General features: G+C 39.8%; 2 protein-coding genes across 3 annotated transcripts; one reads left to right on the top strand and one right to left on the bottom strand.

Moving 5' to 3' along the window:
- Positions 1–1,034: 1,034 nt before the first annotated feature.
- pen-2 (presenilin enhancer, gamma-secretase subunit) lies at positions 1,035–5,118 on the bottom strand. 2 transcript variants are annotated; one of them, XM_022812597.2, is made up of 4 exons: positions 4,994–5,118; positions 4,490–4,633; positions 2,751–2,852; positions 1,035–1,919 (listed from the first exon to the last, which is right to left on the bottom strand). In XM_022812597.2, the coding sequence occupies exons 2-4, from the start codon at positions 4,502–4,504 to the stop codon at positions 1,731–1,733; spliced, it is 306 nt and encodes a 101-aa protein (XP_022668332.1). In that variant the 5' UTR covers positions 4,505–4,633; positions 4,994–5,118; the 3' UTR covers positions 1,035–1,730. The 2 variants fall into 2 exon arrangements, with proteins under 2 accessions (XP_022668332.1, XP_022668333.1); XM_022812598.2 differs by lacking the exon at positions 4,994–5,118 and adding an exon at positions 4,893–4,911.
- Positions 5,119–5,136: 18 nt separating this feature from the next.
- On the top strand, positions 5,137–14,006 carry frtz (WD repeat-containing and planar cell polarity effector protein fritz). Its single transcript, XM_022812591.2, has 12 exons — positions 5,137–5,576; positions 5,863–5,949; positions 6,237–6,278; positions 6,557–6,735; positions 7,053–7,229; positions 7,420–7,694; positions 7,878–8,098; positions 8,701–8,924; positions 9,228–9,687; positions 9,926–10,028; positions 10,189–10,273; positions 10,488–14,006. The coding sequence occupies exons 1-12, from the start codon at positions 5,495–5,497 to the stop codon at positions 11,313–11,315; spliced, it is 2,763 nt and encodes a 920-aa protein (XP_022668326.1). The 5' UTR covers positions 5,137–5,494; the 3' UTR covers positions 11,316–14,006.
- Positions 14,007–14,291: the final 285 nt, after the last annotated feature.

Here is a 14,291-nt window from a genome sequence, read left to right as displayed (position 1 = left end):
TTAAACGGTACCCAGATGTGCACCTGGCCTCGGTTTGGATAGTCGTTTTGCGACTATTGTCAGTGGCGCTGTATTCGATGCGGGTGTTTGTTTTGCCCACCATACACGGCAGCTAAACGAATAGTTGCAAATAATAGCTGACAAGTCTTCCTAGCCTAATCGACTGTACGATAGATCTGGTTGTCAAAAATCACACGTCGGATTAGCACAGATTAACTACGGCGAACTGACGGTGAGACAGCATCCTTAGAGCGTAAAATTACCACCAGTAAGTGGTATAGGGTACCGCAGTAGGTTAAATGCCTGTCGCCGGGTTATGACCGAAACGATACTGGGCACGATTTTCTAATGAGTAGATTTTTGTATTTGCTTGTATTGTAGCTATCTATTGCACTTTACCTATATCTCTCTTAGATAATTTCCACTAAGACGGCTCTTGAAAACCTAGCCATACGTTTATTGCCGGATATGTCTATCGTTCACTGCTTAATCTAATCAGATGAAAATGTAGTTGCTATTCAGCTCTTTCCTACTTGTTTATTGCTAACAAACCGACATGATTAATTATAGATAGAGACGAAATTGGCCAGACTGCATTATAGTACATGCAGTCACTTACGCTCTGCGACTCAAACAAAAAACCCCATCACTTTTTGTTCTAGTGCCTATCCGATCCTACCGCCAAGCACAGCGCCAAAAGCCCGGCTCTCTCCAGTACGAATTTGATTGTATTTACTTCCGATCATAAGTTAAGCCCATATTCCGTAGTAGTATTTCCGTAGTAGTTCAGTAGAACTAGGTCCCAAAACTACAAAGACTTCGTTCCCATCTAACTTGAACGTACTAAACTTCTAATTATAATAAGCCTTGAAGCCATTAAAGATAACCAACATTATGTCCCATAAGCTCCTTGAGTAACTGATAGCAACAAGTAGAGTTAATTTATGGGCCGTCTCGGGTAAAACGAACTTCCAGCAGGCTTAACCCAGACCAGACAACTAAAATATGCTGCGTCTTTGAAGTAGAAATGACACTTTATTTAATGCTTATTGGATAAAACTATTTTATTTAACCAGTAGTTGTACACATTGAAAGCCTCAATTTCATTCGTTCTTGTTGGTGGAGATTTTTTTAACGAACTCTTACTTGCAGATTCTGTTTTTTTGTGTTCTTTCTATATACATCGATGGCCGCACTACTATTAAGCACACTATTTTATTCTAGTGAGCTTATCAAGAAGACCCTTGCTCTTTGAATGAGAGTTTACATAGTATCTTACATTCACTATATATGTCTGTATTAGTTCGCTGTCATCCTATGAAGTTTCGTATATTTTTGAACAGTAGTAAGAATCTCGGAGTGAGGGGATGTTGTTAGAGCCATTTGACCCAAACCTTGTATGTTCCGATTCTTTCTCACTCCACAACAGGTGAAGAGCTCACCTTCCCTATGGCCGATTTATTTGTTGAAGTCAAATATTGCCGTTCAGGAACATGTATACTTTATTATAATTACGATAATCATTATTATTACTAATATGATTAGAGAAGTGTCGCTTTATATCCCTTATATAGAGCTTGACCATAACCCGTACCCAAGCGAACAAGGACATACACGATGTGCGTAACGATCATTCATCTCTTCCTACCAATAATAATGGTCATCAGGTCAATAGCTTGCATATTCTCTGTAGAAGTTGTAGCTCGTGTGATGGCGGATGAGGTTCCTGTTCAGGGTATGCCAAGGGGTATGATAACCGAGAGTTTATCACCGTCCGCACCCCAGCTAGTTCGATTTAACTGGAACACAACGTTCCACGACACGACGATGATTAGCCAGGCAAAAGCACCAAGTGCAGATCTGACAACGTACTTCCGAATTTCAGTCTGGCCCACAAAATCCTCGCGGAAAAATGCGTCCTGAAATTATGTCATAATAATTACGTTATTAATGATTTTAAGGGTACATGCGGTAAAATTGGCCCCGTTTTCTTATTCGTAGTTGCCAGGTACGGGTCGACCCTATTCCCATGGACCCGTTTTGTCAGACGATAGGCATCAAAGAGTTCGGAAGTTGTGGAATTACGTGCCCGTTTAGTTCTAGGCGCGAATTATTTATTAGGCTTAGAGCATGAAACCAGTAAGACATCTCCATTGTCTTTAAGAAGACGGGTACAAGAAACATCCTTTTTGACAGAGGATCAAATCCGATTACAAAAAATAACTTGCTGCGGATCCTGATTGTACCCCATTCTGCTGTTACGCTACCCATCTATGCAAGCTTCCTTTTACAAACAGTATTAATAAATTGGATAGAACAACAGTACTGAAGACGCCAAAACTGTTGCAACGCCGCAGTTGGAAGTCTTTTTTTTATTCCAGATAAAATGTATCCACAGCATTTAGTAAAGACGAGGATATAGTAAATAGGTTTATATTTTTATGTGTTAAGCTAAACTTCTCAGATCATCGGCTTCCGTCCTGATTATCGCATCTATGAGCCTTATTATATTTCGTTTTGTCGTTCTTCACTTCTTTTTCGTTGCTATACTCATTTTTTAACACTTTGTTGCCAAACGAGGCTAACGACTTTGCAGATCAAAGGAAGATCTTTCCAACAGTTTACAAGGCATGGCTATCAGCACGCGAAAAGTTAAGAACGCGAGGAAATAAACAAAAAAAAGGCCACGGCTAACTTACTTATTTAATATTATATAATGGACGAACTTGAGTTGGCGTAGCTTTACCTACCCTGAAGAACCAGACTGCGTTAACAGCCCATAGAAATGGCAGAAGGAAAAAACCACCAATGAAGTATTTTCGACAGAGATCCACCTTCTCCTCATCACGTACCTGCGAATATATTAAAATGTTTATTATTATACATGAGTATAGAATGATGCAAAAACACTAAAGGGATGTATGGCGATCAAGACGTACTTTGATCCAGAAGCACTAATTAATGGAGTTCAAGACAAAAATGTTTAAAATATCAAATTCTGTATGAATCACAATATTTGAAGAAGCTAATCACTTTTCAAATTCTTTATACTAAAAAAAAAAACAATATAATCTGGAAGAATTGAAGAAAAAACATTCATCACCAAATGAATTCGTTTACTGAAACGAATAAATATATTTACAACAAGCACAGAAACATGACTATAGAGGTTTACTTTCCTAAGTCTTAAAAAAAAATTGAATTAATTTCAATAAAATTTCTTGAAGAAACTGAATCAGAAACACCCAATTCAACTCCGTACGCTGTAATGTTACACCAGGTCGAGTCTAGTGCTCTATATAGATTCGATGTTTTTTAACGAACGAATAAAGGTAACTAGTTTTTTTCTACTTCGACACAACATTAATATATTAATAGTAGTTCGAGAAATGGCAACTGATGCTGTACGACTTTATTTCGTTATTAGCTACAGGTGACCATACATATTTTGTAGCCTAGTTAAAAAAAAATTTTAACTTCCACGTCTTCAGTTTCTCAGCATACTCGATATTTTTGCATGGATGTATGTATATTACTTGGAAATGGTTTTTTCATTGTGAAAAAAAATAAGTGTTTTATGAACGTAAGGAAGCTCACCAATGTCGGTCAAGATACAGTAATCGAGAAAAAAAACCGTCTTTAAATTTGGATTGATTGGTCCAGGTTACCATACCTATGCAATAGTTTGTTAACTAAACGTGAATTAAAGCAACCAATTTGGCTGCTGTTAAAGGCTAAACTTTTCTGCAGGACTCCTATGGGCATTACGTTGGTGTTATGATTGGTCGATTCTTCTTGGGTAAATTTGCTTAAGTTCCTTCATTCAGTGTTCGCGAGCGTGTGTCTCAAATGTACTAGATTATCGTTGACTCATGTTGGTAATTGCTATTTTTAAGCTGAAAGTTGCTTTATCATCTTTGAATTAATTAATACGTCATCGTTTCTACTGTCAGTGTATCCAACTTTTTGAATTTGTACCGCCCTGTTCGAGATGATTCACATACTTTTCGTACTATAAATTTTTTTTGCGCAAAGCTTAATTTTTTCCATCACAGTCCGTACGGTGCTAATTCAAAAAGCACTGCAATCTTACTGTTCTGTAGGAACTTTTAATTTAAAATCTGTACTTGAGTTTAGCATCACCACCAGTCACCTAAACGCATCGTCAATCTAATATTTCAGAACAGAATTGCACACGTATGAGCACAACTTCTGCACACAAAGGCTGATTCTGGTTTGGCTGCCAGCTATTTTATGAGTACATATTCGTAAATAGCAGATGTGTACTGTAGTTAATAGCAAACATTAAACATAGATATATACAACTGAAATTTAAGCCAATATATTAAGGCTATAATGCCTAGTAATGTTCATATTACAAAAGTTACTAAATATATACTCAAACAATTTGTTCCTAAAGAGTTCGCGAATTGAGTATGATTCATGACTAATTCTAAACATTACTACATCTTTCTGATTCGGCTCCTACCTTACGAAGATCCATGTTTTTCGTAGCACTCACACACTTCACGGACACGAAATTGTTACTTCTTAGCAGTCTTATTCAGTCTTTATACAGGAGCGGCAATATCAACGTTGGTCCTTTCTTGGAAAGTGACTCATAGATGTCACTCTACCAAAAAGTCAAAAATAACAGTGAAAATGCGTCAATCATAGACATCCAGGACGAAATCTCCCTTAACCTAGTACCTAAGCTTGGTAGCCCTTATTTGAACCTCATTTGCTGCTGGAACGCACAAGTTATTTGTTCGAGATTTGTCTATTACTCCGTTGAAGCTGCCAAACCGTATTAATGACCCTTGTCGTTAATTATCACTAACAGCCGATAATTGTTTATTCCCAACCGCTCTCTTCTGTCTTATTAAGCCTACTCAAAGCCGGGTGTGGCATAGCATTTGACATGCCAATAGTATCTCTTTGCCATCATCGATCAACTGCCGTGTGTATACTTCTCTTTTTACTTATTATTTACCTAGTTCGATTTCTCCTGAGGCGGAACAGCCGTGTAAGCGGTATTTCCCAACCCTTCTGTCTATGGTGAATGAGCTCTATCGCAATGATGAGGATCATGGCTCCTGTCGCTTGTTTGGCAGACGACGGAACGGTCAAGTAAACAAAGTTCAAAAAAGACAAAAATCAAATTTCAATTTAAAAAATTACGTTTGCTATAAGGCGCCTAATTCCACACAGTCCTACGTCGTTGTCTCTAGGACGAAACTCTTAAACATAAGAAGAACATCCTGCAGTTAACGTCAATTGACCCAATAAGCAGTCAAAAAATTCGCACACACAAAAGGGTTCAGATTATACCACAAATGTTTTTGGTACCAGGAAGACGTGTTTATTTATATCAGTCACTGGAAGTGGATCCAGTACGGGTATTAGAATGGTGTCTAATTCAATGACAGTGGCCTGAATTCATACACGAAGCAAAAGAAACATGCGAAGATAACGTTTTTGTCGTGTCGGATAAATGTGTTGTGAAGAATGTGGAAAAATCACGTTCAAATTAGGCAACAAGCTTAGCAAACAATATAAAAAGCTTCACATAAAAAGTAAAAAGAAAGAAAACTTTCTAAAAGTTATAAAATTTCGTGTCAGTGAAGACAAAATACTTCAAAATACTACTGGCTGTGGATAACTATGATTAAAATATGATGGAAAGCATAGAAATTCGTTCTTCGAGTTGTCGCTGTTTGTAATGCTTACAAATTGTTCAAATAGTTATATAGGCTTTAGCGAGTGTGAACTCGTGTCAAAAGTTTTTCCTGCTGCCGGTCTTGTTATCTTGGCCAAAAGAATAGGGTGCTGATAATGTGTCGATGTGAATGCAATGATTAGATAAACAAGGAATCCTCATGACCGCGGCGGCCTCACTCCCCTACGAGCTGGTGTTCCTGACCACATCTAATACCGTTGTAGTAAAAGGTAATGGTAACGTAACATTGTGGAACGTGTCTAGTACGTAAAGCGCATATGTACGCTATTAGTACATTTCCATATGTAGCCGATTACACGCATGGGTGAAGGTCTACTACTGTGCTTGCTGCCAAATTTAAATACGCACAGATTTAAGTTACACTCCTTGGGCTTCTGACGTACCCACCACATATGGAAAGATTACCGGCGCAAGGGTTGATCTTTTATTAGAATCTGCTTATCCTTCATAGCGACTTGTAAATGATTCAAGAGATGATTTTCGTTTTTATTTTCAGATTTGGATCAAGCATGTTACCGGCTGCACGACAAAGCCGGAGGTATGTAACTACACATATGTGTAGGAAAGAACTTTGTCGAAAAGCTGAAACATAACTTTAGAATCGAGGCCTCATTCATTCAGGTCAATTGAAGTGGTGAACTTTTTTTAAATGGAGTTGAAGTGTCCGATGAAGACTTGAATATGCCGCGTAGCAAGTCTGCGTAGAAAAACTAGAGACGTCTAAATTTCAAATTTTTCTGACGCGATGCTAGCGCAGTCCCGTCGGTATTTTTCATTCATACACGAGACAGTCGTAACTGGGGTTACCTGTTACAGAGTCCGTGGCTGGAGTAGTTGACCCGTTGTTGCGAGAAGCCCGTCGTGCGCTTCAGGACTCAAAAAAGCTCCCATGGAGGCTAACAGGAAAGCTTAAAGATCACCTTCGGGAACTCGAAAGTCTCCAGGAAAAAGAACGATGTCTAGCAGTATCGTGGATTGCACCGAGATTGTTGACTGTGGGTTGATTCTTAATGATTGCTTAATACTTCTGAAAAAAAAAAGACTTTGTTCAATTGTTTATAAATATACGCACGCTCTAGCGAGTCTACCGAATTATATTCTGCGCAGAGCCGAGTTTCGTGTTCCTAGTGATAGAAGCATTCCAGCACCATAAGGATCATGTTTTGTATTTAGTGTTGATTATAGTGCTTGAATTCATGTAAGTTAATAATAGGAAACTCTTGTCGGTATATGAAATAGAAAATGGTTTACCGACGATTATTGACTGATGGACTCATGTTCTATTTACTTTACGTTATATATTTGTATCCAGATGCTATTCGGCAATGGAGCCCTTTGCATTATACAGACGGATGGCATAGGTCCGTCGGTTTCGCGCATCTTCATAGATCGAAGTTTATGTGATCGCTTCACGGAGAACCGCTCTGAGAGACCTGTCCACGCAATTATACATGGGAAGACCATTGCTGTTTCTTTCTACGAGCCAAAGGTATGAGTGATATGAAATATATTTCGAGCAGGAGAATTCGGTTGAAGTGGAACGTTTGTTTATCGATATATAATTTTAATTCTACTGTTCTTAGGGTAGAACTCAGCTCGCGGTGGAGCGATCGGAATATTCAGTATATACAGCATAGCTATTTTCAACAAGCGATAATACAATCCCGCATCGTTTGCAGGTGTTGGTTGTACGATTACTGCGATCTCTATCTTCGTTAGCATCTAGTGGAGGACATCGGTGGCGACCTCTGGCTGGAGATGCTCGAATAACGGCATTAGCAACTGTGGGTATCGGAGGTCGACGCGCTGATCGTCGTTTGACCTGGGCTCCGTCTCGGGGCTGGCTTGTGGTGTTCTGGAACGGTGCCGCTCGGGACGATGCTTTACCGTGGAGTCCACTTCTAACCGATAAACAACGTGCAAACGTTCTTATATACACGATGCTGCAGGAAAAGTTCGTATGCTTAAACTTAAGACTTGCTGTTGCTGGATACTTGTGTAACGTGTTTTGTTAAAAAGTTAGTCAAAAAAATTCTGCTATATGTTAAATTTGTAATGTGCAGTAAGTTTCGCGAACAATTTATTAAAATATTCCAATGACTAAAACTCAGAAAAAAATTGTATGCCCTTTGTACAGCAACGCTATAGAACTGTTTTCGTATGGTCGCATTGAACGCGCGATTCATGCAGCGGAGCTAAGTCACCATGTGGCTAATAACCTAATCACGGTTGAAGGACCACCAGCTGCCGAGGAAGATCCCAACGATTCTGAGGCTGATGACGATTATCGAAAACATGAGAGAAGTCGACCTGTACCTGTTCATGCAGCATATGTCTGCGTCTATCAAATTGGACATGGTTAGTATATGGGATAGATTAGACAATTCTGCGACGCCAAGAAGTATGAACAGTTGAAGCTCTGTTTGTCCTTGCATTAAAAAGCTGGTTATCGAGCGACAAAAACTAATCAACACAGCCATCAAAATTCGTTTTCTGTGTTAAGCGGGTGGCTAATGCGGAGAATGTCATAGCAAATGATATTATGCTTCGAATCCCAAATAGGCGCTTTAATTAATCACAGTTGATTCACACCATTGGTGTAATACAAAAAACATGAATAAAAAAAACTGAGAAAAGAACCGCTTTAATATACCTTTAACCAGTCTCCCTGGTAATATAGTGTTCACTTGTTCGCAAAATGTATGTTTGTCTGGGTTCGAAACCAAGCATAGACACTTCGTTTCCTACTTCCTTTGACGCAATGTTTAACGTTGGTACCAAATGTTAAACCTGAAGCATGTATTAACCCATTAGTTAATTTCGCTGCCTAATCCTCCGATTTGCTTGTTCTCACCAGAATCAAAAAAAATGTTTGCTACTTAAAAAAGTGAAGAGAATTCTCACCTCGTTCTAGATGCTTTCGAACAGCAAAGACTAATATGACTGCCAGCGTGTTTCAGGTCGCTTCGTGCGTTTATCCTGCGTGACCATATCGCTCGATTCGGCTCTGACCGGCTGTGGTCTCTATCAGGCATTGCAGCGAGTTCTTATTGCGACACGTGAACAGACCGTTCTCTGTTACGACGCTGTTCGACGGAAAAGCTCCACAAGGCGGTTAGGAGTTGCTGTCGATCGTATATCCTGGCATCCGGATGGAGCGTTCGCCCTTTTGGCCTCTCTACAGGTAGTCAATTCGATAAAAACTATAATTCGTTGACATCGACGATCTGATGAGCGTTATCACAGCAGTGGCCGCAATATATTCCGGGTAACCAGTAATTTGCAACCACATGAATTCAACTGAGCACAACCTTTAGGGCTACACAACTGTTTTGCTTTTTTTACATATGCATTTTTGGGCATTATGGAAATACCTTGTTTGGCGCGAGCCATTTACTTATGTGTATTATCAATTCGACAGAGCTAAAGCAGCGGTAACAAACATTTAATAGCAACGTTTCATTTCTTTTATATGTCTGGCTCTCAGGGGAAGCTATTAGCAGTTGATATGGCTCTTAATAATCTTCCACTATGCGCGGTGTCGGACGTAGCTGCACCTCACGATTTACTCGATCTCAACCCGTTCTTTCGTCATAAACCATCTCCTCTGTGTATTGAGTGGGAGCCAAGGTCAAGTGTCAGCCAAAGCAATGATCATACGACCAGTGGACTGGGTGTGCTTGTAATTGATAGGACCTGCCTTGTATTTATCAACGTTCAGCTTAGCAACGGGGGTCCACTCTGCCCAGAAGCCGGAGAACCCGGATGGTGCGGAGGATGGGGACCTGTACAACTATGTGAACTTTATAGTCGACGAGGAGCGATGGATGCGGCTCTGAGTCTGTTGCGTGCTCTCAGTTGGGCTGAATTTGCTCCGCTTTGTTATCGCATGCTAATCAAGTGCTGTAATCGACTACTAACGAAGCCTTTTGATGACCACGTGGAAGGTGAATGTTCGTTTCCCCAATTCTGGCTATCATTTCAGCTACTCATTTAATTATTGATCTTTAATTGATGGTTCTCTTCAAAGAAATAAAGATGAAGCACTAACCATGGACGCACCAGTACACTCATTTTGCATTAAAACTTTAACTACCCTGCGTCAAAAACAACAAGCCTGGTGGTTGTTAATTCGTCATTGAACACAGAAGCTGTTAAATCATAAATATGCTTGGTTTTTTGCAGCACAACTTGAGTGTGCCATGGCAAGCTTTTTTTGCGAGGGTCCATGCTTGGAGGAGGGAATTTTAGCCCAGTTTATGCCAAAGGTGGTCAATTTGGCCAGAAGGTAAGCCCGATCTTCTAAAGGAGGGTGTATCTTTGTAGACACTAATGATAAACTTAATGATACTGGTGCTTAATTTACTAGAAGTATTTTCTCTAATCAGCTATTAGAATGTTTGTTCGCTGCAAGCCGTTTTTTTTTAAGTACATCGTTTATTTTACAGGTTCTTCTTCGAGTTAATGAGGCACGGACGATACGAGAAGGCCTTCCTGCTCGCCGTTGACATTGAATCCGTTGACTTATTTTATGTAAGCATTCCTACATCCTTTTGCAGCAGCATTATCAATCCTCCATCATAAGAGCAACAAGATCCTTATCTCTAGTGGAGCGGAACCTTTAGTGGACTGTATTTCTCTTCTTGATAAGAAAAGCGGCTTGCCTGCAATGTGGTTGGCCTTGTATTTAAAATGATTGATTCAAGCAGTGTATATTCCAATTATCTATTTCGTTCTGAATCCTCAGGACCTTTGTACCATTGCAAAACGTCTACGGCTATCAGGTCTCGTGCGAGCCTCACAGCGAAAGATCGAAGAGCTCGAATCATCAACATGCTCATCATCATTCAGTTCACATTGTACCTCAAGCAGTTCGGACCATTCAGATGCCTCTGGATCCGGATCAGGGAGTTCGTCAAACGACGAGCTTGATTGGATTGGGCGAGAACACCAGTTTATTCAGCTAGAGCCCACTCAAGTGAAGGTTGCGGCCGCCACGCCGACAAAACAACTGACGTTAGGTCCCAGCAGTGGTAGTTCCGCGAGCGGACTGATTAGTGGGACAACCAGTGCCGGTATGAACGCCACCGGAAGCCTCGCGCAAACCGTATCCGGGACAAACTTGCCGCGCGCTTTACTTCTCCCTCAAGCGCCAATTGCGCCGACAGCGGACTCAGCTGTAGCGTTGGCTGTATCTACGACACGGCGTCAGCTAACTGGTAATAGCGGGAAGCCTACAACGGGGTCACCTGCTGTAGATAGACCCGATACGGAACAGAGAAAAGCCGTTGTTGATAAACTAAGTTTGAGTCGTTACCGTGAACGCAGTTCGCATACTCCCAGTGTTCCTTTACAGTCAAGTCATGGGCAAAATGAAGAGAAAATAGCTGCTCTCGGTGAAGACAAGTTGTTTGAGGTTGGACCTGTGTCGACCCGCAGTCCCGCATGGAACCGACGCAGTCCCACAAGTGTGGGCGATCGTCCAGAAAGCACTGGCCTAGGCGGTGAAACGGATGCAGAACAAGTCCGTCAGTTGACAAAAGGAATTGAGTGTATTTACTTCGGACAGCTATAAGAGTTTATTAAAAAAATGATAATTTCGGTTAAGTCTCTATAACGAATGTCTAATCTGACTTGTTGGAGACATCGTAGTCGTATAGGTTCGTGTTCACGGTCTGGATCACTGGACCATTTCAGAGTAATCGTAATTGTGTGCGATTATCTAAACTAAGAGAATTTCTGTGCGTAATGCGATAATCCAACGCGACAGTTGGTAAATCAAAATGCTGGAAACAGCCAAAGAATTAATTTTTCCATTCTTTTGCTTGACTAAAAACCAAGCCTTTAAATCATTAAACCCCCAAGCTGAAAGTTTTGTGTAGGCAAGAATACATTGTTCCGCATTTCACCGTACACAGGGCAAGCTTTCGCGCAAAGTGCTGGCTTGAATGAATCCTTGTTGCTTAATTAGGTTTCCTTATTCTCTATAAGCGTGCTGTATCCTATTGGGCAGATGTAAAGGTGTTCAGATTCATCAAAATAGGTTTACGCTAGGTATGGTCTTGCCATTCTACGAATGAGAAAACAATGTTTTCTCGCATATCCCGGTATGTAGAATAGACAGAATCCTTGCATGTTTTTTTAACCTTCTGACTTGCTTAGTGTACCAATGTATATACACATGTTTATACAAACTAGATCTTAGCTGCAGGTTCATTGTCAATCTATTTATGGCTTGTCGATGATTGACGGTAACCATTTGAGTTAAATTTTAAATTATATAAAATAATTGTTCATCCGATTTTAGGAAAATAGGCCATGGATTAGTGTTACGTATTAAACTGAAGACTAACTAATTTTGATGCACGTTAATTTCTAACCGGAAGTCGTGTCTATCCAGTTCAATAGCAAATGAGCTTCAAATGAAAAAGGTGTTTCTAAATGTTTTCGATTGTTTCGGACTTCACGTGTTGTGAAGTTCGCTGGCCAAACTTCGCGCATTATTTAGCTGTATTATAATCTGTGGCTTTCTCCTATAAGGTTCATGTTTACGGCGATATGTTTTACTATACGATACTTCATCTTATACGAATGATGTTAATTTCTGACCGCACTGTGTCCGCTTATCTGTAGAGCACGCCATGCATTAACGGCTAGATATAATAGAGTAGAATCCGTTTATCTAGTAATACTGGAAGCTTCCCAGCGCCCCTTAATATAGTCGGTATGAAATATTAAATACCAGAAAAAAAATCTTTGAAGAAGACCAAAATCTAGGTTCATATATATATATCTACGTATAAACAGGAGAGGTCACTCTTTTGGCCAACACCATGGCTATACGTGATAATTATTGCAGTGATTGAGGTATAAATTAACGGTTGCACAATAGGACTTTTTCGAATTGTTTTTCAATTATTTACAATGCCTAATGTTGTACTATAAGTAACCCGTAACACAAATCTTCACTATACGAAAACGTGCACATCCCTGATCCTAACACGGATGTTTCCATTTATAGTATCATACAGAACAGGCGCAATTCTAGTGACCTAACGAGCGAAAAGAGGACAGTATCGGCCTAAATGCAATAGCTGATACTCGATCCCTGAATATGTATTTAAACACGTTTCGATGCCAAAAGGGGCTTCCAGGAATATTTTATGAGAATTTGTCTATCTCAGTTAGTATTATAATCCTAGATGTATGGTGGAAGACAAATGTTCTAATCTCAATATAACCGCGCCAGCCAATTTTCATTCGAGGTGTTGGCGATAATAAGGGTACTACCAAAAAGCATGCACACAAAAAGGTACCAGGCAACGTATTAAGCGTCGTTATATCAGCACAGTTCTATGCCTTGCTGTGACTATGCTCGGTAAACAGTAGCTGAGTAGCGCATCGGGGCGAAACACAACATTCTTGTAAGCGTACCATCAGTAATGGACCTGTGGCATTTTATGGCATTTCTTGGAAATTTTTGGAAAAGTCACTGTAGTCTTCATAGACCAGTCATCGTGCAGGTGCCGCAGATGTAAAAAATAAACGATTTTGAATGCAGGGCAAATTTAGTGTGCAACATTTACAACGTAAACTACAGAATCATCGAAAGGAATAGGTTTCACAAAGCGCATATTCCAGGAGAACAAACACCTATTTTCTCTGCTCATTTTTACTATTGCAAAGTTTGCAAACATAAATTCAGTGTAATGTAACGCTTTCCATGGCAGCGAAAACACTTGACTGTTTACGTTAATAATTATTATTACAAACGCAATACAATATGTCTACTACAACGTACCTGAACATATAAACGTATGGCCAAATCATACAGGTGCTTGCAAGCGACATTGAGCCCATTATTTCGGTGCCGAATCTTCCATTTACCCTATATAGAACGCAATTTGTCGGTTGGAAAGTTACTGTCTACTGTGCGGTCTCGTAAGATCGCGTACGATTGCGTCGTATACTGCCAGTTTGCGCAGTGCTTGAGTTCGTATAAGCTCATACTGCCTTCACAGAAACAAGTGCTAGCACAAACTGCTGTTGAACAGCTTATATAGAAAACAGGAAGCATTAAGAAAATGACCGAAAATACAAACAAATGACAAAATCACAGTATACTTTTAAGTCAGTCACCTAAATAGTTCTCGGGAGAATCTGGAGATCTGATAAATATGACTGTTCCCTGTTGTAGGACAAACTTCTTAACATAAATGTCGATGCGTCATTGTTGCAAGTCAAATAAACTAACAGTCCTAATTTATTTACCCTGTTCAATCATTTGCACGCGAGTGTTATTTTTTCTACATATAAAGTCTATTGAGTCACACTGATTTTAATGAACCAATGCAAAAATTGTTGTAAGGAATTAAATTCAACTATAGTTATGAACGCTAAGGAAAGCAGATGCTTAAAACGCCTGTGAAGATTGTAGAGAGGGTACTCTTGGGAGTCTTAGCATTCATTTGTTATCAATTTCTATATGGTCATGTCAAATCTTCTAATGTGCATTATCAACCCTCCTTGTTCATTTAAATCTAGATAGACA

The sequence above is a fragment of the Varroa destructor genome, unplaced genomic scaffold, assembly GCF_002443255.2.
Source record: "Varroa destructor unplaced genomic scaffold, Vdes_3.0 BEIS01000006.1, whole genome shotgun sequence".
NCBI classification, from domain to species: domain Eukaryota; kingdom Metazoa; phylum Arthropoda; class Arachnida; order Mesostigmata; family Varroidae; genus Varroa; species Varroa destructor.
The sequence above is the reverse complement of the archived record's forward strand: the minus strand, read 5'-3'. Positions and strand labels throughout refer to the sequence as shown.